General features: G+C 46.1%; 1 protein-coding gene across 16 annotated transcripts in view; it reads right to left on the reverse strand.

The window, feature by feature from the left end:
• ARHGEF9 (Cdc42 guanine nucleotide exchange factor 9) overlaps positions 1–24,886 on the reverse strand; it is a 192,878-nt gene that overhangs the window by 9,292 nt on the left and 158,700 nt on the right. For all 16 annotated transcript variants that reach the window (XM_075162527.1, XM_075162513.1, XM_075162529.1 and 13 more), the window contains 3 exons: positions 23,013–23,144; positions 6,467–6,710; positions 5,681–5,749 (listed from right to left, as the gene is read on the reverse strand). In XM_075162527.1, the coding sequence (XP_075018628.1) occupies positions 5,681–5,749; positions 6,467–6,710; positions 23,013–23,144 (445 nt within the window). The remainder of the gene's footprint in view (positions 1–5,680; positions 5,750–6,466; positions 6,711–23,012; positions 23,145–24,886) is intronic.

The raw sequence follows: 24,886 nt of genomic DNA on the forward strand, positions 1-24,886 counted from the left end.
TTTTGGAGGAAGAGGGAGGGAAAAGGGCTAACTGCAGCTTGAGAAATGCAACCAAGGAAAACAGTCATCTTGTGTCCTGGCCACTCCACAGCCAACCACCGTCTCTGCAAATACTGAGGTAACTTGACCTTCCTGAGTCTATTTAACAAGTCTGTTACTGCAACTGATGTTGTTAGACTAGACGTTAAGATCATGATTCCTCATGTGATAAGCAAAAGCTAAGTGAGGCAAGATGGAATAAATGATCCTAGAGCTTTATCAGTCAAAGCCAGGTGAAAACTAATTTATCCCATCTTGTATTTATATAGCCTCCCTCTCCTCCAGCATTCTGTACACCGATGGCAAAGATCACGCTGTCCGTTTCATTGATAGGAAGAGATCAGTTCATCCATCCAGCCCTGAAATGCAGCCTCTTCTGGGTAGCAACACTGCCCCTTACCTAAAACACCTCACCAAACCGAAAGCGCGGGAGTATCTGGGCTGACAAACTTACTTTAGTCGGAATCTCAACGTGACATTGATGGCAACATCGTGGCTCTTCAAACGAAGGCCAATGGAAAACCCAAGAGGCCCGTTTCACATCTCACCAAACAACTCCCCTGGAGAATTTGCTCAGAAGCACGTGCCCGTTGCCGAGTCACCGGTACCATCCTCAGAGATCTCCCAGCCAAGAACTTGTTCACGATTTGCCTTAGCTTGTGTATCTGACCGGATCTGAGATGATACTGCTGACTCCAGCTGGGTTACTGCTGCCTTGAGTGAGAAGCCACCTATCTATACTATCATCAACGAGACTAGTGCTTGCGGACCCAAAGCACGACGTGCTTGGGCGAGCCGCAGATGGGCACTGCGTAACGCCTGCGTTCTGCAGGTTTTGGGTAGGGTCTGTGTTTTACAAGCAATGGGGTAAGCTCTGTGATTTCTCTGAATCTGTGGGGAAATACCACCGAGAACATGATTAGCTCCATTCTTTCACCTACGCTGTGGGAAGCTCTGTGAAAAAAGGGAAGTGACCCTGATTATCTGAAAATGCAAATGTCCCTCTGTTTCAAAGGGGTTAGTCCATGTGTTGCTCAGGCTCTTCCAACCCTCCCGAGGCTATGCCTACGTGTGTGAATAGCATGGGGAAACACGTCAGGGCCTTGTCAATCTTGTTAGCAACGAAGATGCAATAAAATAGGCTTAAACACTCAGGAGAACCACAGGAGGGACCTTCGGACTCTGTTACCCGGTAAGACCTGTCCTCGCCAGCTGGGTGAAGCCAGCACAAGTATGCTAACCTGCACTCATCTGCTTTGGGCTGCAGACTTGCTGGGGCAGAGCTTGAAGTGCAGAAGTGTGAGAAGTCAGAGAAAAGCTGTTGGGTGTTTGGGTCAGGGTTTTTATGACATAGTTCGTCATGAGCTCAAGTGATCAGAAAGGAAGAAATTAGCAGGAAAATTCAGTGACTCAGGGGGTGTTTTACTGCAGGCCAAAGCAGTTCATGCTGGCTGATGATTTAACCCCTGCTGGGTTTGCATAGCTGAGATTTACGGACAGCATCCTTCTGAGCTCAGGGCTAGGGGTGACGGTGATTGACTATATGTTTCCCTCCTTCTGCAAGTCCCAGACCACCAGGTAAAGACTTGTCTGGGCTGCGGGCATCTGCTTTGGTGAAGCTGTGGCACAGTGCAGAGGAGAGTACACAGGGCGGACAGAAGGGCATGAAGGAGCTGGCTCATAGCGTGGGTCTGAAGAGCTCTTCTGGGGTGGGAAACCCTCCCACCTAGCACTAAGGTCACTTCTTTAAATTTGAGAAGACATTACATTTTCCAAAATGGAAACATTAGCGGGAAATGGTGCTTTAAGAATGGGGTCTTCTTCCCGGGCACTGGAACCTCTAATCCCCCTGACGCCCCTGGCTGACAGCTTCTAGGAACATGAGCAAAAATCCCTTACGTGTACACGCTGTCCTGCGTGGGGACAGATTTGGACAAAGCTGGGGATCGGAAAAGTAACTGAATGTTTCTGAAAGCTGCAAACGCTAATCATTGGAGGGGAGATTAAAAGTGGCCAGCAGAATAGAAGACCTTGATGGATAGAGGCACTAAAGGAGCCTTCTGTTTTCAGACACTTAGAAATGGAAAAAGTACCCTGGATAATCCTGTGTCTATGTTAAGGATGGACTGGAGATCCAGAAAGGATCCATTTTCAATGGAATTTTAGACTTGTTTCCACTGCTTTGGTCAATAACGAGCACAATTTTGGAAGTGCAACTCGATGCTATCTTAATGTTGCAGTGTCAGTGCAGGCAGTAAAGGTCCTCAGTGGTACCTGGACTTATCTGCAGAAAAGTTGCACGCTTGACTGGCTGTACCTTAAAAAGGGTTGTGGGGTTTTTTGTTGTTTTTGTAAGTCAAGACAAATAAATTGCTCTGTTACTTTACTATTTCTAGGAGACACCACACTGAATTCTATTCCCAGTTACCACACTGACATTGAAAGAGGCTAAAGGGCAGTAACCGAGAGGCAAAATCTTGAACAATCAATGCAAAAAAAAACCCCCCAAACCAGCAAACAGACCTTTTCTCTATCTGTTGGTAAGGTGCAGAGCCAACACTACCCATTTCGTTTATGTCTAATGGACTTAAAGAAGGCAAAAAATTGGTTTAATGCTGTCTTAAGGCACCTGGTCTAATATCATTACATTTTGCCCAACCAGTAAGTAGCGCAAATCCTAGTATATTGCTGAAATCTGAGCTTGCGCATCATCAAATCGGTTTGGAAGGAAGCCTGGCACTGCACGCGTGCGCGTTTCTGCGCAGACGTGAGTGTTGGGGGGGATTGCTTCCAGAGGGGGCTCATTTGGGGATCCCTCATTTTGGGATCTAAAACTTCTCAAAACACTGAGAGTTGTGTTCTCTCTTAATCACCTGGATAAAGTTTCCATTAGTTTAAAAAGCAGAGTTTTAAGGTTTCTTCTCCTGCTATCAGCTGATCTTCCAGCGTCTCTCCCTCGCCTGCTGCAGCGAGCGATAGTTTAAACGCTTCCTTTCCAAACGCAGGCCAGCCAGCTCCAGAGTAATACTTCTGGGAGGTGTGGTACAACAGTGCGTGAAATAAGCGGCAGTTTATGCTATTTGAAAAATGTTTTTCTGCTTCATCTCTAACAAAGTTGATTGCATTTTCCATGTCACCTCCTTCACGGCTTTTCTCTCTTCCTTAAGTATTCGGTGACAGGGAAATTAGCCATGGTTTCCCATTTAAGAGGTGGAGGGAACAACTGAGATAATCTAGGAGCGAGTAATGGGCATCCACTGACACGGAGTGGGGCTCTCGACATGTCAGGTCGAGCTGTTAAGCCCTGCTGTCACCACTGAGACCTGTCCTGCAAAGGCCGTAAATTTAAATCAATAAATAGTTCAGTTGAATGCAGTGGAAGTATTCCTACTCCTAAAGGGCTTCACTGCTTTCCAGGTATAACTGATGCTCCAAAACCAACTTAAAGCCCTTTCCCATGCTACTGTCGTGCTGTGGGAGGCACAGGCACACCCATCTGCCTGTTCCCAGCCCCAAGAGCTGCAGCTCAGCCTCAGCAACACAGCCCCAAGTGCCTGCCAAGGTCTTTGGCAAAAAAATTGTTGGCAATATATGAAAAACGCATATGGCAAGACTCAAAAAATCAGTCACTAAAAGCCAACTTTCAGGAATTTCCTCCTACCTCCCTCTTCTGAGCAATGCCACCAGCTCCCTGCCCCGGCAACCTCGTGCCTCTCTGTGGGTCGCGGGCACAAGACAAACCAGAGAGTAAGAAAACCAAGAGTCTTCAGCAAAATGTTCAATGCCAGTACTTAATTTAATTATTCTGAGACTGGGCTATGATTACCACAATGTGGGACAAAAGAAACAGAGCTACTAATTTAATGACCCTATTTGTTGTTTCTCAGATTTCATGTCTTAAGTAAAACAACCAGGCTTCACTTAACTTGATGCTTGGGGTCTGACTGAATTTCTGTCTGACTTGAGGACTTCATCTCATAAAAAGAACTGCCAGCGTTATAGCATAAGCTCGTTCTTCATAAAAGAAATGCTGACTGGTGTTTTAGGAGCTAATTAATTTTATAGTCAGAGAAGTCTAAGATAATAGCCCCTCCTTTTTCATCTCAGAGAGAAAGAGAGAGACAGAGAAAGAGAGAAAACAGGAGAGCAATTGCTGTGTAAGAAGTATGGTTAGGCATATTATATTTGTCAGGATGCAAGTCCAGTGATTTAAGTGGGAATACTGGTAGGCACGCTCAGGCACCTTTGAACCGTGTCACTTAATGACTGAACAGTACAATTATTAATTAATTAATACCTTAATTAATTAATAATACCATTAATTGAACAGAAAATAACAATTAAAACTGGTTTGGTCGTGGCCATCATGCAAGTCAGTTCCTCTAATTTTCCAGTGGCCGAGATCTCCGTGGTTGCTCCTGTGCTGAGGGACAAGCATGCAAGTGGTGAGGGGCCAACCGGCAAAGCCCAGCTCGCGACAGCGTCCGCGACTGCCTGAACTGCATGTGCGTTGTGTGAGATACGCGTTCCCTGGGCCCCTTTTCGGGTGGGTGCATACTTTGAGCTTAGAAAATCTGGCCAGGAGAGTTTTTAGAGAACATCTCAGAAGACAACATAGGAAGTTAGTCGAGAGGAGAAGACTAATGACAATGGAGAGACAGAGCAAACCAAGGAGTTTACAGCTGGCCCAGCGAACCACTACTGGACCAGCAAAGCCAGTAGACAACAAACAGGTGAGGCAGAAAGCGAAGAGCTCCTTCAACTTTTGCAAAAAACAACCCAATGCCTGTAGGGAGCGGGGACAAATCTGCCTGGAACTGACTATAGCCAAGAAGTGATGAGTTCTCTCAAAACCCATTTATAGGCCTAGTTGTGCCACGGTACTTTGGTAACGAATCGATACGTCTACGACTTTGTGAAGCTTTGGAAAACTTGAAAAATGACCTCTCTGACTTTCCCTCCATATTTACTATTACAAAACCTGTAGCTGCAAGAGTTATGGCGAGAGATGATTAACACTGGCTGTTTCGCCAGTTGAGACTCTCTTTAATATCTAGCATGGCATTTATTAGTTGGCTATTGCCTGCCTGGGTGGGGAAATGAATCTGACATTAGAGAGATAGAATGTCTTTACTAAGATACTTTATTTCCTACAGCTGATGCTACTGTGCTGTCCTTAAAAAGTTACAGGTAGCCCCAGGAAACATGAGTGTCCCATTCCCAAAAGCAGGAAAGGGATAGATCCCTCACCATCTCCAGTATTTCAGCCATCTTTCTTTGCTAATGGGAGACTTTGGGAATTAGCAGAAGCCCTACGCAGCTCCGCACTCACTGCCATTTCAGCCTGAGATAAACAACTGAGATAGATTTCTGCCCCCAGGGACAGCTTCTGGACATCAGACTGGAGACATGAGATCAAATTCATCTCTGGTGAAATTCCACTGCCTTCAACCACATTAGACCAGAGATTAATTTGGCCCACAGATACATTAAGAAAGGATACAAAGCACAAACGGTATTTTATAAAAAAAGAGAGAGGGGAGGGGGAAATTCAAGGGGGATGCTGGATCCTAACCCAGCAGGATTCAGCCCAGCCCGCTCCACCCTCACATCACCAGGCACAGGGCATGTTGCCGGTTACCTTTTTGCTTACTGACTTTCTTTACTGTCATTGCCGCTTGCCGCTTTTGATTTTCAGAAATTTCAAAGCCTGAAAAAGGGAACACGGCAAACACAATTCAGAAGATTGCTTACAAAACCTCTTTTTCTTTTGGGGAGGGGGGACTGTTCTGCACTGTTTGGCAAACACAGAACGCCCTAGGTGGCAAAGCGTCACCCAGTGAGCTGTGTGTATGGGCTGGTATTTTACTGAAAAGCAAATCTTCCTTGAAAGGGCAGGCCTCTCTATAATCTCACTTGTGCAGAGGCTGTATGAAACGTGAGATTAGACCCATTATTATTTATACAGCATCATAAATATGCCCAGCGCTTTACAGCTGAGCAACGCAAACGGAGCCTGAACTGACGTTGGTTACAGTCAATTTATGGGCTGATGCTGAGGGGAGGGCATGGCTGGCAAGTCATTGACTTCGCCGGCCTCCTACCCTGCGCAAGACATGCTTGACCAGAGCAGAAATGATGCAGCCAGGGGACTCTGAAGTCAGATGGCCAAAGACCTCCTTCTCCCACAATACCCACGGAGGTCCAGGCTTGAAGCTATGGGCAGAATTTGTTTATGGAGGGCCAAAAATAACAGTAACTGAATTGGAAAGAGACCTATTTATGAGACCTATGAAAGCAACCAAGGACAGCTGAACAAGGTTGAACTGCAATTCTTCTACCAAAAAAAATGCGGGCTTCTCCAACAGGTGGGGCTAAATTAAGCATTACCAACAATCTCCTTTCAGATTCATTTCATATTCCTCACCTATCTTTTCATCTTCTTTTACCATCTTCCTTTCTTCTCTGAAAGCTCTAAGCCATCGTAACTTCTCCTCCAGTTTCTTGGCAAAGAATAAGTGCATTTCCTCAGTCTCCTTGTTATGAAGTTTGAAGGCATTCTTCATGCTGACATTGAAGTCGTCATCTCTCCCGTCTTCTATATCCACCACTTCATATTTATCCATGTCTATGCGACCTTTGTAATACAGAATATCTCTTCGTATCAGATCCTACAGAGAGAAAAGGAGAGATGGGTTGATCGTAAGATACTTACAGAGCCTGAACTCAGCAGGGAATTCGTGGGAGGGCTGAAGAAAAGACAGAAGTAATGGTGAAACCTGGTCAGATTCTTCAAGCCTCATCTGCTGCGAATACATTTGTTGCTGGCTAAACAAATAGGGTAGATCATAGGCATAAAAGAACAAAATACAAATCCTCATGCTGCAAAATTTTGCTTGTAGTCATGAAGAAATGCCTTTGAGTAGGTAAGATACTTCCATTGTTTTCCATTCTGGGAAGTTCTGTTCCATAGGACGAGAAACTGGAGAATACAGGCCACTGGCCTGATGGGATTCCTATGCTGCAAACGTGGCTGTGTAGAAGCATAAATCTTGAGAAATCCGCTGGGGCATGTTTGGCAGCGCAGACTGGGTAGTGCAGATCTCGGCTTTCCAAACACATTCTCAGAGTCAGGGGAGATGGGTCTCTGCCCCTTCTTCTTGGAACCCATTTCCCATTCATACTCAACTTCTCGGCGAGAAAATCACCCCGACTCTCAGTTCAAAGAGAGAACCTATCTCTGTCCCATTACGCCCTGGTTTTAACCTCTTGATCCAGCTTAAATTTTTGCTTTTTCCCTCCTTGATGTTTATAACCTTTACAACCAAACCTGTTCATCCTCATCTCCTTTCTAAGTTGATTATTCCCGCCCCTTGTGTTTCGGCAACAGCTCATTTCTCTACATCGGGAAGGGAAAAGCAAAATAGTCTTCATCATTAATTTTTCAGAAGTCATATGAGAACGCCCACAGCTCCGTGGCTGTTTGACATGCCCAGCGCAACCTCCGCTCCGTGCCGGCAGCAGCCTGTGCAGCGGTGCTGTGTCGGCTGCCATGGTCCCCCGCGCCAAACCACGGAGGCGCGCGGTCACGGCAGCTGGGGGACAGCGGTAGGTGGAGGTGGCGCTAAAAAATAGTGTTTTGAGATCTATTGTGTCAACTGCTCAACCACAGATGTGAAATTGTGGATGCTGATAAACTCTAGTAAAAAACTAGATAACTTCCTGTTTTCCTCCGTACGCTCTTCACGCTTCTTTTGGCTTTGCCCGTCAAATTTTGTACTGCCTTTACTAGAACTATTCCTGATCTATACTGGTGTAAGAGGAGCATTGGCCCCACATCTCTATGTCTTTATAGGAACAGATAACAAAAAGAGATCATCAGAAAACAGACTGTTAATTACATAGTCATGACCACATAAGGTGATTCAAATTACAAGGCATACATATTTAAAAAGCCAAATTTAGCAACACACAATCAAGATTTCCTTCCTCTACCCACTCTCAAAAGCCAATATTTAGGTGTATTAAATTAATATAACTTAAATACTTTTTGATTTTTGAGAGATAAAGATAAATGCTATGTCAAAGGATTCATTTAAGAGGAAAAATAAAATCGATATACAGCATTTATTTACTCAAATAAGATTTAGTAGCAAGGTTTTTTAAAGATAAGCAGTAGGTATTATTTTAAACAAATCATCAATCTTGGAAAATAAATTGTACATCATAATTTTTTTAGCAAACTTGCTCATGGAGCTGCCAGACAGTATTAACTATCATGAGACAGGGCACTGTCCAGAAGCTCGTAGTCTTCAAAACCTGGCTCCTTCCTCTGGAATGCTCTAGGGGGAAAAAAAATCCATTAACTAATGTCTTGTACAAATATCTTCCTCTAGTACGTAGGCTTTGAGTAGTGATGCTGTCCAAAACGTAAGAAAAGGATATTTCAGGCTGAATATGCAATAGAAAGTCTTTCCTGTTTTGTCCTAACTTGGAAAATTGCTTTTTTCCTCTCCCTCTGCGCCCAGTGAAGTGCTGAGAAAAGGCTGTAAGCATCACTCTAAACTTGTTCAATTAAATCAATACTCTGCACTGTGTTTAAATTTGAGTCTTGGACTAGTTCTTAGAAATAGCATTTATCTTCACCACATTCTCAAAAAAACTTGATAACAAATCTCATAGGAAAAAAGATGTGCTCCTTAAATTAGCTGTACCAGCAACTATTCTTCTTCCCAGACGGGGAGAACCAACTCGCTGCTGATGAAAACTTCCAAAACACAACACTGAACAGACTGTCCTTGTGACTGAGATGGGTGAAGTGGGATCAAACGTACTTTTCTATGCAATATTCATGATTATGTAGACTTGTTCATAAAAGAATAATCACAATCCTCCTTCTCACCTGGCTCTGAAAATACAAGGCTCTGTGCATTAGCTTTTTTCTTACACATACTAAATACATTTTTTCCTCTCTTATCTCTCCAATTTTGATTTAGAAAACATTACAAGCTATTTTTAATAGCTAATGCTAAGTGGATGTTTTAACAGCTTTGTGCTGTCATTATGCTTCCAGAGGACAATACATCGGGTCTGGACACGTCTGACTGAACCGCTCCATGCGCGTCCCCTCCAAGGCTGCAGCAGGAACAACCGCTGCCCCCCGCGAGGCTCCCTCATGCGTTTTAGAGGCTCCCGTGTTTTGCAGGTGTTGCTGAGCATTGGATGTGAAGATAACGGTGTTGCCCAGGAGTTACTGAAGGAGCAATGAGGAGATAATGGAATCATACAAGTGCTTTTGGAAATAAAACGGCCCCAAAGAATATTACTGTTGGTGAGAACGCAACAGCGGGAAAGAACAAGCTCAGCTATCAAGACTTGTTTGCAGAAAACACACGAAGAAGAAACATCGTGGTTTTGTCCTTGAGCGTTAAGCAAGCACATGGGCGAACGAGGGAAAGACAATAAGCGCAAAGCTCCTGCCTGCCACTTTTACTTTCATTTTGAGAAGAAACATCAATAACGAATCTAGAAGAAATGAATCATCTTTTCTCCCATCGCCCTCCCCAGAGCTCTCAGCCTCCAGCTTGGCAGGAACCTTCTGGTGGAGAAACAGCCCCTGGAGCGGGGGAGGCCCAGAGGAGAGAAAGGTGCTGGCATGGAGGAAGATGAAGCCAGTCAAAGAGGTACAGAAGAGGTAAAGGGCTGAGAGCAAGTCCACGCCTGACGTTACCCGAGGGCAGGTCGCTGCCCTGTGCCAACAGCGCGTTTCCTTCGTACTTCCACAGAAGAAGGACCATTCCCCACTCATTGACTATAAACTCCAGCACTGATGCCCCAAGTTTTTAAGAGACCTTTTATTTTTCAGAGAGTGGTAGAGCTCATAAACGTCTCTGTGAATAGCACGTGTCTGACATGGAAGACACTTCGTACACACCTGGTCTCGAGGAAGTTCAGTCCATATAGCAGATTAATAACTGTAACTGGAAAATGTCATTTCTAATAGGTTAGGCATTTCCTACTACCACATCTCCTTTCTTCCCCTCTTCTTGCCAACGCTCAATAAACGGATATTATTTCCTAATTGACTAGATTTTAACACCCGTAGTATGGGGAACAATAATTATTTGATCTGTGGATATTTTATCTCATATGTTCCTACAGCTCTTGAGAATAACATGTATTACTTAACTCCTTAGCAAAGCCTGGGCAAATGCACTTGGTTTACACTGTAATTGATTTCAATAAAATCTAGGAATTCATCTGGGCTACGTGAGAGACGTACAGCAAATAAGGCCAAACCTGTTTTAAGGAGCTTTTTATGCACGTGCACGAGAGAATAAAAATTCAGGGAACATGCAGGCAATGAAAGCAATGCTGCTTTGTGTGATTTCTGCCAGATGCAGACAGAAAGCCTGTAGCAGCGTTGAGAAATGAACCTTGTTGCTCTCTACACCATCTTTATCAAGCACAGGACCCTCTTTCCTTTCTTCGGGCACGTAAGCTGAATCAAACAAGCACACGCAAGATAAAGGAGAGCAGATGTGTGGCTAAGGGTGAAAATGGATTGTTTAAACAGACTGGTGTAAGTACTACATGTCAGAAGGACAAAGCAAATATGTATACGCAAAACGGAGATCTATCAGCTATATAGGTAGCCACACTGTTGAAAGGAGCTCAGGCCTGGGGGGGGCAGAAACGGCAGCTGGAACAGGCTGCTGCTATCACTCCTGATTATCCCAGGGATAACGTATGAGAGAATTAGGAAGAAATTATTAAGCTATAGAATTTACCTTTGTTTATATGCTGGCTATATTAGTATAGTATTATGTATTATCCTGTCCACAGTTAAGCCAGGATGACGACTGGCTGGTTTACACTGTCCAGTTTTGAATGTCATACAAAATTATTCTTTGTAGTTAAATCAGATAAGTGCAAGAAAATATAAAAAGACAAAAAAAAAGACTCTCAAAACCTGATCAGTGGCAAAAGGCCAAAGAAATGAAGTTGTTTAATCTAGAAAGGACATAAATAACAGGGAATGTGCTATTGGTATTCCAATATGTGAAAGCTGCTTCTCTTCTAAGGAGGCTGGTGATCAATTATTCTCCATTTTGATCATGGCTTGGCTTAATTTACCATTAGATACTTGGGAAAAAGATCTTTCTAGCTGTAAGAGTAGTTAAACACTAGAACAGACAAAATAGGGAAGTCTTGGGACAGCATTCCTTGGAGATTTTCAAAAATAAGGTTAGGCAAACATCCATCAGAGATGATCTGAGTATTCTTAATCCTGCGAAGGGAATAGCTAATCTCCTGGGGTCCCTCCCCGCTCTGCATTTGATGATGTCTAAGAGAAAGGTGACAGATGGAGAAGAAAACAGGATGAGAGCAGGTAGGATTAGTTCGGACTTCAGGGGCGGTATGGGAGAAGCCCCAAGGCACAGACCAGGACAGCGAGCACGAGGAGCAGCGACATAAACCTGCAGTCTCTGCAGACAGCATCCAGCCTGCCTTGCACGGCTCTTAAGGAACCGATGCATCTAGGTCATTTGCACTTATTTGTCTAAATATGATCTTTTTTTACCCTACAGCTTCTATGATTTCCTTTTCTTTCCCTAGCTGACGTTAATTAAGCTCTGCTGAATAATGCTCTGCAGTCTGTTCACGTAACATGTACTGAGGATTCACAAGGAAAAGATAATGCCAAAAAAAGTAGTATTTGATGGGAGCACAAAACAAAGTTTTGACGCATTACGTAAACCTACCACAATTCTGCTCTCTGCGTTTGCTTTGCCGGGGGTTTACAGCTGAAGTGCTTGTGCCTGAGGTAGCGGCTGCGCGCAGGGGACGTGCCTGTCTGTCTGACCCGCTTGGGCCATTTTCTCCTGCTCTCACCCCGACTTAAATCTCCCCGTGTCACCGTCTCCTCTCTGAAGGGGGAAGGTGACTTTCTCTAGAGGCACTTGAAAGAAAAAAAATCTCATTTGTGACCATCATAAGAAAACGAAGGCTGAACTTTTATTGGAAAACCTGAAGATCTGAAGTTGGGATGTGGCTTCCACAATGAATTATGCACCTACCCCCAAATCACTGCAGTGGATATAGCTATCTATAGAAAGGATTGCACCTGTAAATCAGACTGTTCAATAACTTATGATTAAGTTGACTTCTACTTGTCTTTAGTACTGCTTTCTCCTCCTGCTCTCTAGCTTTAATCAATCCCTTTTTTTCTGCCATAGCTATGTGTGCCAGGCACTGCCTTTGCCAGCTGTGGTTGTGCAAGACCCTGTGAGAGTCAAACCCTGGCGTGATGCTGCAGAGGAGATATAATATTAATCACAAGGAGGGCAATGTCCCCGTGCAGTCGATTGCTAGTGCAAAAAGGCAGCAGAATTAAAAGCTATTCAGTGACTTGAGCAGCACAGAGCACATAAGGAGGGAATTGTCCCCTCCGTCAGAGGGCACAGGTAAGCACTTGCGAGGACCTGGCCTGGTGTGTGTCCCAGGGGATTTGCTCCCGTTAGCTTTGCGGGCAGTCATCTTCATGCATTTCAGAAACTCCTCCAATTTATTTCTTAGTGGGTGACGTGCAAGGATGGATGGGGAGGTCTTAAGCAAGGGTTATGATTTTAGGATGGCACATTTTTTTCAAGTTCTACGGTTCACTCTATGCTAGGTCACACTCTACTTCTCATGCGTAAAACAAACCATCTGTAAAACACAAGCGGAGAAGGAGCCATTTCCAGCCATGAGTCATCAGATCCCCCTTACGAGCTGACAGTGTAAAAGATGCCAACCACAGAATAATCTGTTACAAGTTTCTCATTGCACACGTAGGTTATTGGTCCTCCTGGTTACCAAAATCCTGCATGTTCCAATGGGAAAGTAGTTTCAAAATGACTTGGGGAGGAATTATGCACTCTGAGTACACGGATGCAGTCAGGTCGTCTGAGCGCCGCTCCCGAGGCTGGCAGGGGCTGGCTGCGCGCCTTCGGGTGAAATGCAATTCCTCCCTCAGTCCTTCCCCATCCCTGTAATGGGATAGCGATACTTGCTTACTTTACAGGGCAACTGGGAGCTGTAAATAAGTAATCAGTGAAGGACACATTGAAAGCCTTTGACGGTGGATCTTTAACAGCTCAGAGCCTTGTAAGAAAAGCTGAGCGCTACGCACGCTTCGGGATTCGGAGCCGGCAGACCGCAGGGAGGCAGAGGGGAGGCTCTGCGGGCGGCGGACGCAGCACGGCGCAGATCCCTCCGTCCCTCCCGCAAGGCAAAGGGCGGCCTGAGTAACATGCAACAGGGTGGCTCCTCCGCTGGGGATCGTCACTCCGTCCCCACCACAGCTTTACAGAAGATCATCCCAGGAGAGGTTTTCTGAGATATTTCCCCCTTGCGCTGCGCATGGGTGACAGCGCAATGTGGCATGAGGGGTTTCTCCCCTCGCTCCGCCCTGCCCGAGATCACGGCTGGCAGCAAGGAGTGCCGCCGGTGAAGCAACAGCCCTCGCGAGCAGCCCTGGGGCTGGAGGGCCGAGAGCATTACGCTCTGCACACACAGATAAAGCAAAGCCAGGGCTTGCCCCAAACGACTAATAATCGAAACGTAACACAGACAAAGCAGCAAGGTAGCAGCATGCTCAATCTAAAAAGCAGCAATCCCTGCAGACTATTTTTGCCCAGAAGGTGATGTGTTCTTCAGGTATCAAAGGAGAACGGGGATCCAAGGATGAGGCTGGAGAGGGACCCGCCTACCGGCACGCTCTACAACTTGGTGAATAGTTGATGTTGAAACAGTTGATGAATACCGAATAGTTGATGCTGAAATTGGGAAAAGACTAAACCAGGGTCCATAATAACTGCACCCAAACACCAACCCACGATTTGGAAAAGGCTGAGTTGCCTTTTGCACTAAGGTGTGGGTCCCAGACCCCTCTCTGATGATTCCTCATTGACCTGGGCAGTGACTGCAGAGCAGAATGGAAGAAGCAGAGGGAGCGAGCAAAGTTTTTCAATTTACTCCTGAAATTTGTCCTGATTTTCCTGCCTGCCTGCTCTCTATCTTCACTCTGCCCAGCCTGCCAAGAGCAATGAGAGCATGGCACGCTGCCACTTCGCCATGTCTTTGGGTATCTTTAGTCATAAGGGCTTTCAACGTTCTTTGGCTTTTTAAAAAAAGATTCAGAGCCTACGTTTTCAAAATCTAATTTACCTTAAAGCAACCCTTTGAAGAAAGCAGCCCAGCCTGCTTTTCATGAACACCAAGGACACAGTTTTCCGTAGCGTTTGTTCATTTAACTTAACCCTACTGCGGGCTGATTTTTAAGGCAGGACAGTTACGCACCGTTCCCATCGGCCTCCCTGGAGCCTGGCTGCACTGCAAACCTGGGCCTCTTCTGTCCAGATGAGACCCTGAAATCAATGAACCCTTTGGAATGTTTTTGTCCTAAATATTCTCGGTATCAGAAAATAAATCTAAGCCCTGCGAAGTGGCTGGATGCCAGTGGCTGTGAGCTTTGCTATCACCCTATCGGACACAGCAGTGTGGGCTGAGCCAGCCTTTCGGAGCAGGGAACTGGGGTCTGCGCAGCGCAACCTGAAAATGCGATGAGGGATGGGTCGTATTAGAAACAGGGGGATGTAACACCACCTCCCCGACACAACCTCGGCCACTCGCTTCCTACCGCAAACTTCCTAGGATGGGCCAAATTGTTTGTTAAAAGTTTCCCCAGGGGCTGCCACGGGAAGCGGGGAGCCGAAACCTCTGCGGTATCAGTTTACATAATTCCTCCTTGCACAAGGACAGCTGTGCTGGGGAGGTCGGCAGATTCCTGCCAAATTATTCAGCAGTGTCTGTCTCCTGAGTTTGGAAGGAGACGTTTGATTCATCCTTGCCAGCTCCATGAAGCTGCAGTGTGGGATCCGAGTGGGGGAGGACTGGAGCTGAAAGCATTTATGTAGAAATGCTATTTTCGTTCAATGTATTTAGTGGAACATCAGTGGCATGTTGATGCCTTGTTCCACCTCAAGCCCAGTCACATTGGCTGCGAAGCAGTGAGGCGAGGGCGAGTGCATTTCCAAAGAACTAATAACAGGAAGAGACGGGAAACCCTTCTGCAGACACGTCACTCGGCTTTTCTGGTCTCTCCACTTTGTTCCCAGAGGCTTAAAATTGTGCTGCTGAAAGGCCACAGCAGGAGGAGGGTTAGATTTTCAGCTTTTGAGGTTTTGCTTGTGGGCCAAATTTACACCCACTGCAATTACAGGAACGATAAATTAGACACACGAATGTATTGTATAGCATCTTGCATATCTGTATGGCTATATGAGTAGGCTAAACCTGTTCCCTATCCAGAAAAGAAAACACAGACTGCGAAGGACTCTAAATTCAGCCCTTTCTGAATTTTACCATTGAATTAGCAACTAACAACCTAAAGCCTTCTCCCACCCTCCTCCAGCTGGCTCCTCTGGCTGACCCTGCGTTTTTCCCCCTACACCTCCTGCGTCCCGGCTCTTCCCTCTCTGCTGTTGCCCAGCGAGCGGCCGCGGCCTCCCCAGCCAGCAGAACGGCAGCAGGTCGCTGGCGCCGGTCAGTGCAGCCCGTTAGCACGAGTCCTGCTGCAGAACTGCGCTCGGGGCACAAAACTGGCACGTGCACGTCCCTGCTAAAGGGTCACCGAGAAAACGCATTCAGGGCTATTTTGACTATTAAAAGGAACGTTTTCTTTTCGTGAATATGCTATATCTGAAAGCTAAAGTACTTTTTCACAACTGTTTTTAATATATATCCTGTCAATTGCAGGAATTCATCCTTCGTGTTCAGCTGCTGGCCAAGGAGACCTACAGGAGGATCAAACTTCCCTGCCATGCTCTACGGCCCGGACCCACAGAAACCTCGTCGGCAGACAGCACCGACCGATCAGCTGGGCCTGAACGCGGGGCTACGTCTGTGGGGCTGTGGAAACATTGTTCTCCAAAAACTTTATTTTATACTTTGCTTTGGGGCTGTGACCAAGCCCGTGGGTTTTCTTTGGTCGTCTTCATGCTCATCTTCTGTTGCCTCAATACCTCACAAGCACCTGGCCCGTCAGTGCAGCACACCACCCAGCCTCTGCCGAGCTGCTGTTTGAAAACAGTGGAACGCAGCCTGACCCATTTGCCCACCCTGCTGCAGGCTGGACCCAGGCCTGACCCAAAACGTGGCACTTCATGAGATCTGTGTTACTGGGAGGGAAAGAGAAGGGGTGGGAGGTGCTGCAGAAGTCAAACCAGTGTTCCTCATGGGTCAAAAAACCACTTGAAGTAATAAGAATTGTCCCAGTGCTGCTCTGTGTTTGCAAACAAGATTTTCGGCTAGCCCTGTGAGACCTATTTAGCCTGTAATAAAAGCAGGGCCGTTGTTTTGGTGCAAAGATTACCTCAATGTTTTTAACAAAAGCACTATGGGAACTAGACCTTCTTACACTAAAAGGGCTCAGAAATGTCTCTTTTATCTTCCCGTTTGGAAACTTGAACTGCAATGGAGTTTGACAGGATTATTTCATTTACTCTCTCTCCTACAGCACAGCTATTTCTGGCTGACTGTCTGGCTATCGCTATTAAACTGGTCTCATTTTGCTTCTCATCCAACCTGCTTTGCTCTGAGAGCTCAAGGGAAGACAGCAACAGCAATAAACCACAAGCTGGAGTTTGCATTGCCTCTTGATTACAAGAGACACATAAAAAGTGCAAATAAAAACTACATGTGTTTCATGCGGTCACTGATCTTTCTGCGCTGTCAGAAAACACTAAACATGGAGCCCCATCGAGGACTGTTTGACTATTGGTGAAAGAAAAGCATAATGTGGTGCAGAAACTCTGTTAACCCTTCATACTGTCATTTCCAGCCTAATGCCACAGCGCTCTCAAGCCTGCTGGGGAAATCCAAACTATTACCCAGAACAAAAAAAAAAATGATCCTCATCTATTACATGATAAGCACCTCGAGCATCCCCCAACATAACAAGCTATGATCATAATTAATGCTGTGTGTCAGAGTCCTGGATGTTAAGTACTATGATTTGCAAATCTAAAGCATCTCTGTGTCAAACTCTCTCAAATTCAGGGTGATAAGAAAAGTAGACCCTGTGCCTTTAAGGCAACATCTTTTAATGCTACCATCATCAAGGATTGACTTCATTTCTCAGTAATTATGGTTAGCATACTGGAATATGTATTATTCTTTCCTGATTATAGACATATAGTAAGTCAAACTGAGGCCAGTGCTTGCTTCCCTTCTTCCTTTCCAAGAGGCATTTTTGCATTAGGGTAACCAACCAACAGTCTCTCCTGAAGAAAGCACCACTTTGTCCTCACACACACTGCAATGTCCCAACCTCTGGTTCAGGAAACACAGGCAGAAAATTCATTAGGAGAGTTTGACATTAATCCAATAGCTGAAAGTTACCCAGCTTTGCAAAGAAAATCTAAATCATGAGCTCTCCCAGTGGCTCTTTATCAGGAACTGTAGACATCCAAACGAACTCAATGCTCCCTTTTCAGACAGGTTCTGGAAACGTTCTGCGGTACCTACCTACACCCACTGGTATTTCAGTATTCAGTTTATTGAACACTGACATGGTTGACATGGCCATTTCATCTGATGAAGCTTCTCACTTCCTAGCACCAGAAAATAATTCAGTGGTGATATTAGGAAGTGACCAGTGCTGTCTCTGATAGCAAAATCTAAGCCAAAGAGATTTATTTGTAAAGCTCGGAAACCAATCTTATTTGTGAAAATTTTCCCACACAAGTTGCTTTGCAAGATGTTTGCCAGAAAGGAAAGCTGGCTGCCACAGTGTCAGCTTCTCCACCTGCTGCTACTGCTCTTATTCATGCAGCCCTCGTAAATCTGAGTGCAAGTTTCCTGCTTAGAAGAAAGACTTAAATATACCCATACTGGTGGAGATAACATCTGTCAAGCACATTTGAATGCAGCCCTTTATAATTACTCATTTTCACAAACTAGGTGTCTGTCTGAAGTCCCGTCAGTTCTCCAAGACATGGTGGTCATGGAAATGCATTTGGGATGGCTGTCTGAGGCAGTGGAACTCATACGGGCAACCAGGGAAGGGCTGAGCTTTGCCACTGGATCCGACCAGTGCCATCACTCCTCTCCTGCCAGCTGAACTATATTAATGACTAGTTCATTACAGTCATATTAATATAGTCATATAGTTCAATGTTAATCAATATTAATGACTATACTAATACCTGGTTCTTTGCATGCAAACAAACCATCAATCAGGTAATCACCCAGCTGCCCACATGCCCAAAAGACAGGCCCTTGGCTTGGCTCACATTGCAAAAGCCCTTGGAAAAATCCTAGGAGATGCAGCCAGTGGGAAGACAAGAAGGACGTTCACGTTCAAGGAGCTGCTCCCACCGGCAGCTCTCAGTCCATCCCACCCATCTGCTGAGCAGCAGATCACCTTTATGAGACGAGTGGGCAATAGGATACAAGGAGGTGATTCCAACCTGCAGAGATCTGTGGACACCCACGATTTCAAAAGGCCAGGCAGATGCTGAAACCTTGCTTGAAATGTTTGGGAACAACAACTAATAAATACAGTGAATGTTGTTCGGTGAGCTCCTGTCTGTCAGATGGCTGGCCTGGCATTACTGATGACCTTCTGCAGGCGTATCAGGCAGGGGAACAAGTAGGTGACAATCTCAAGAAGAATCACCCTGAGAGTTATCCTCCCTCACAGAAGTGTCTTGGCCAGATGTTCAACAAAAAAGGGCTCCATAACCTTGAAACATTTTCAGACATCAACAGAAAGGGATGGCAAAGCTTCTGGAAAGCAGGTCATATTCAGAGCAGACAGGGGTTGATTTGGAAGTATGTTAACTGCTGCTGAAAGCAGATAGATGGATACTAGAAATGCCACCATAGCCCATAGACCTTATTCCTTAGGCACAGGCAACACTGGACGGATCAGTAAGAAAAAGCAGCTTGGTAATTCTTGGTAGCATGTGATAGGAGTCCTGCTGAAACTTGCCTAGGCCATCTGCCCGTACACCTGATGGAACAAATGGGATCCAACATATGAAAAAAAAAAAGGTTTCCTGAGATTGTGGATTGTGCCTTGTTTTTAGAGCCACACAGAGGACACAGCAGTTGAACTGGAGCAGTCCTCATTGTTTACCAGCTGATAGCAAAACTGCTATGAAGAAACCCAAACTTACATGGGGGTGGGGGACATACTACTTTCCACACAGCGCTCACCTTAAATAATGGGTACAAAATGAGTTGTCGCCTTGGGTATAGACAGAATTTTTTAATACCCTGCCTGGGTTCCGCAGCAATACAGCCTGCCCAAAGGATCAGCAGTCTGCAATAGGGACAAACACAAGGGTTGCGGGCACGTATGTAGCAGCGTGCTCTCCTGGGACTGCTATATCCAGCACATCGGTTGGCTGGAAGCAGAATGCTGCTGGAATTTTTGCAGCAAAAGAAAAACTGGCTTTCAGCAGCATTTTTCCAGATATTGCAGGAATTCACAGACCATCTTCCTGGCCCTAACATGCATCTACTGGTATCAGCGAATGCCACTAACACCTCGCCTTAGCCTACTTGGGTGAAGCTGATTCCAGCCAGTTTTGCCACACAGAAATTACTTCATCTTCCACTGCACGAACCTGCAGCGAGCAGGAATCTGACAGTCTTCGCAATGTGAGCCCACCGTGTAACAAGTTTTGCAGACAATGGAGTTCAAAGGGAATGACAGAGAATACCAACATCCAAAACTGTCACAGAGCTTACGATATCGAACTGTATCTGCTCCATCAGAAACTCATGTATCTGTATCTGTCAAACCACAGAATCCATATGCATTATCAGGGGATTCAAGAGCACAGAGCTGTTGCAGCTGCAAACATCTACGAGTGTTTGCATCTACATCTGAGACAACAGATAACAAAGGTGAGGATGATGTGCAGATAACTGAAATGAAGATCTGGAGGAGTGGGAGATCTTGCTTGAAATATATGCTTGTCTTCTAGAGCCTCTCAGGATATCTAGCATGCTTTCATCAAAGTAAAGTATCTGTGATATATTTAAATAAGGAATTGGTTTTAGTTTCTTATTTCTATTAAAAATCTCTTTTGACCAATAAAGATGTAAAATTCAACCATTATAATTCAAAAATAAATGTATTCTCAAATAGACCGTGTCAAGATTAAGGATGTATCATACCTACTGATTTATTGTATCTGAAGAAAACCCACATATGCAGAAGATTTTCTGAAGAGGAAGATTCACTGAGATGTGCCATCGTAAAAGGTACCAAAGCTGAAAATTTTGATCAGGCTCACTAATTAAACAAACCTCATGTCAAACATAGGTCAGGTTGTCCATGAATTTTCTCATTGCCTGTGTCTGGAATAAAAGGGGTGCTTTGGAAAGCTCTAAAGGACTTAATTCTCCCTTTACACACGGCAGAGGAGCTGGCAGCCCTGGACCAGCCTGAACTCCAAGACCTTCTGGAAATCTCAAACTTTCCCTTCTGGACTCAGACAACTCCAATTCCCTGAGGGTTGGATCAAGTGGGACATGAAAGCATACTGCAAGCTCAAGCCACTCTCAAGCACCTTAATTCCCGTGACTGGCACCAGGCTGTGCTGCAGATGACCCCAGACCATCGCGCTCTGCCCACTGCTGGCCCTGCGGAGCTGGGGCACCAGCACCCCCGCAGACCTGCTGTCTCCTCCCTGCTCTTGGGGATGTGTGGGTCATATTTCCTCTCCCTCAGAGAATAATTTTAAAGCATAGGGTAAAGAACACTGGCCCCAGCTTCCTGCACCTTGATATAAATGGTGCTTCACTAAGAAAGCCCCAGGATATAGCGCTCTGGCTCGACAGCAGAGGTTGTCCTGCTAGATGGTTGCCTGTTGGGATCTGTAACAGCAAAGCCTCACACAAGGGTCAGGACAACACAGGCTATAAATCATTCAGATTTATTTTACATAGGATGCATGATCCCAAAATGTGAGCTAACACTCCTCTGAATTCCATAGTCGGAAAATCTTTCTTAAAAATGTTCAAGGAAAACATTACCAAGGTGGGAGAGCTTAGCTGTAACCCTGTGTCCCCTCCTACCCCAACACTTGAAGAATAACAACTGCAGTTTGATGCTGGAAAAAGAGATGCAGACGGAGAACCTACAACAAGGAATGAACCCTGTGCCCATGATACCAGGCTCACCAGATGAGTTACCACCCTCTGCCCTGTCACCTTAAAGCTCAGTGGGGACACTGTCCCACAAGACCTCGGCTAGCGGCAGAAGAGCCTGCCAGACCCTGACATGGAGCCAATCTCTCTGCAGGAAGACCAAGACCACAGTGCTGTCTCCAAAACAGCTGAAATCTGCAGGGCGCTTTCCCATGAAGGCACCTCTTGTGCAGCGTTGCCACACAGACACCACAAAATGCCTTTTGAATACATGAGGGAAGAGGACAGTGTCACACTAACACTGTTTGCATGCTGATACAACCTTGCTGTGAACTGCAGAATGCTCTCTGCTCATACTGATGACCATGGAAATCCCAGCTCTGATTTCCCCAGGAACTAAGGGAACGCTCGATACCTCTCTGGATCAGACCCAACGCAAGCCAAACTGGATGCTACCTTATGAATCGGAAATTCAGGGTCACAATCAAAGTGTAGGAGGTCAAGATTAAAAATTAAACCCGGCTACGTACTTCCAGACTCATTTTAACAGTTCTCTGAACATCTGACTTTGTTATTGTTGCTCTGTGATTATTTTTTTTACAGAGCTGGGAAAGGAGTAAAAGGCGCAGCAACGAGGAGGGGAAAAATAAGCACAAACGTTCCAGAAGGCAAAATTTCAGTCAACCATGACTCAGGAGAAGAAAGTGCCACCCACTGAACTGCACAGGCCGCAGCTCCACGTACGCGGCAGCGGGCAGTGATGCCGCGGTGAGTCAGGAGCCACCCACGCCGCCACCCACGCCGCCACCTGCGGCGGCAGGGCACTCCTCGGAGGGCTGCCACGCGGCGCGGGTCTCGCTCAACCTTTCCTTAGCATATGAGATGTGACAGGAACACAGCCCTGGTGTGTTTGGCCGGAGACGTCTGCAGCTCGCCCTCGCTCCCACTTGAAGCCGGTCCGGGGACTCCCTCCGCACAGTTATCTGTACAGCTGCAGTGAAAATGTCAATGAATCCCCGTCTGTCAGAAGACTTACGAGCTCTGTCACTTCACTTCCAACAGCTGTGATGGTAATGAGCTGGGATCACCTTAGCGGGACTACAGCAATACAGCTGTGATGCTGCTGCTTAACACAGTTGCTCCAAAACACAGTTCACCTGCTGCTATTAATACAACACATTAGCATCAGTATTCTTCACTACCTTTCTCTACCTTCATGATGGGTTTCAGGGCAGAGATATGCCCTATAAAATCCAGCACAGCAGCTACATGAGGATGAGGCTTAAAATGCATTTCACCAAGTGACAGCACATATACCCTGCTACAGACCAGGCTGCTGCCTGATGTTTCTTTGAGAGGCAGCGATCATCATTTTAATGCAGTAATTGAGTTGTCTGCCCAAGTGCCAGGCTTCGTAGTTCATATAGAAATTCTAGGGCTATTTAATCCCAGATCATATGCTGCAGCCAAAACCCAAAAGAAGTAGTGAGGTAACGAGCCAACCAAGGGGCACATGAGAAAAAGGCGTGAAGTGAACAAGTGGAGGCTGGATTTGCTATGAGCACAAAAATCCCTCTATCACAGTATACTCACCATCCTGTAATTCAGTATTTCTAGCATGTGGATCGCCCTTCCTCAGTGCTATCCATATCCTCTTCTGCACGTGTAGCAAACAGCCACCTTGCCCTAAAAACCACTTTGGACTGGAAAGCCTGTCTGCAGCATGTCCTTAGCCGTGCTGCTTTCTCCCTGGATGTCCTTACCTTCTTGCAGAGAACCATCTGGTGATCAAAGAGAAAGAAAACACGCTGCTGGTTCCGTCCATAAGGCTGGTAAATCCAGGACATCTCTCCTGTGTAGATCAACTCTGAGCTGCGGTCCAAGATATCGTCTCCCTAGAGGGCACAGAGAACGAGGCCGAGTGAACCGCCGCTCCCAGCCAGGGCAGTGGATACGCTTCTCTTTGCAGGATGGGGAGAAGCAATAATTAAATAAGATTTTGGCCCTTCTGCAGCTCTCAAAGCCACCCCATCTGACTTCAGACCAGAAACTGGAGATAGGGGATAATTCCGAAGGAAGGGAAAGAAATGAAGTAAGTGTGGACACTCCAAGCACGGTCATTACGGTTCACGTGGCAATGAGGAAAGAGCTGCTCCAGGCACTGTCCCCGTTGCCCCCTCTCCAGGTAACCCCAGACCCTGGATCTCGCTGCAGGTGCCGGTGGCATCCTGAGAGCGAAGCCCCTTCCTCCTGCCCACGACAGAGCCACTTTGTATTCAGGGTAACAAACGCCCTGGCACCCCCTCCCTTTAGAACAGCATCCCAAAGCACATCCCCTCCTGAAATCTCAGGCCAGCTACCAAAGTCATGTACACCAGGATATCAATCCCCCACCCGTGAGGCTGCCAAAACTCACCCCTCCAGATTGTTGCCTCTCTTCCCACTCATTCAGGCAATTACAGTCCCTTCTCCCATAGCTCGTTAGAGCTCCCCATCTCCAAAAAACTGTCAGGACCACCCCGGCTCCTCTGGCAGCCTCCGGCCCCCTGGCTGGCAAGGCCTCCCCGGCCGGCTGCCAGAATGCCCTCACCCTTTCTCTGCCTCCGGCTAACGCTTGTTTTCCTCTCCAATTTTTTTTAAGGATTCCTGAGCAGATGGTCTTGAAAAAACAGCACTCTCTCTCCCACTCTCCGAGAGAACAAATGCAGTCACCCTCCACTAATTGGGATGAGCTGGACTTTTTAAAAAGTTAATTAAAATGTATTTATTAAAAATGGGTGAATTCACCACCGCCTGCCCTGTGGGCATCTCGGTGCATCTCTCACTCTGCAACACCACAGAAGGAATCAGGACGACTTCAGCTAAAAGGTAGGGAGCAGGATTCAGGAGCAAGTGAGAGAAAAGCTTTTTTTTTTTTTTTTCTTTTTGGCTCTAAAACTAGTGCAGGTCTGGCTTTGATGCCAAACTAGAACCAATTTCTGGGACAAGACCATCACAAAATCTCAGCAAACAGCTTGCAAAGGTTCAGCCAGCTATGGGGGGCATCTAGATAGACACGCTTTTCTGGTACTGCTTACACTCATAGGTGCCAAAGCAACGAAGAGTCATCCCCACTCCTAATTTCTTGGTGAGGATTTCAGACTGTTGTTCAGGTAAATGTGTAATTAACCTCTCAGCATTGATTGGAAGCGACTGCCTGAGTCCCTGGGCCCTGTGACAACAGCAACTTCATTAAGTCACTGCATCATCATGCTGCAGCACAGACTTTCAAATCGCCTTAGCGAGGTATTTATCCACCTCTCTATCTCACTTCTCTGGCTGTGGTATCTGAAGGCCTAATTAGGGATAACTTCCCGGGACCACAGAGGGTCATTCCCCGAAGGGATGGGCCGTGCATCATGCCATGTCTCAAGAGTGTGGTGTCAGGGTCTGATTTCAGCCACGGTTCCTCCCGGCCAGAAACCTGCTGCGACAGCTCAGGTATACGCAAGCCCTTGGACAAGAAGCCTCTGAAGAAAACACACCGGCTCCAGAAACTGTGGGCTCTCCTGGCTAAACATCAGCTTATACGAAGAAGATTCACACAAGCCTATGGATGGGAGCTTTTATGAGAGGGGGCGAGTCTAGAAGAGGCTGG

This window comes from Calonectris borealis, chromosome 13 (assembly GCF_964195595.1).
Source record: "Calonectris borealis chromosome 13, bCalBor7.hap1.2, whole genome shotgun sequence".
Taxonomy (NCBI): domain Eukaryota; kingdom Metazoa; phylum Chordata; class Aves; order Procellariiformes; family Procellariidae; genus Calonectris; species Calonectris borealis.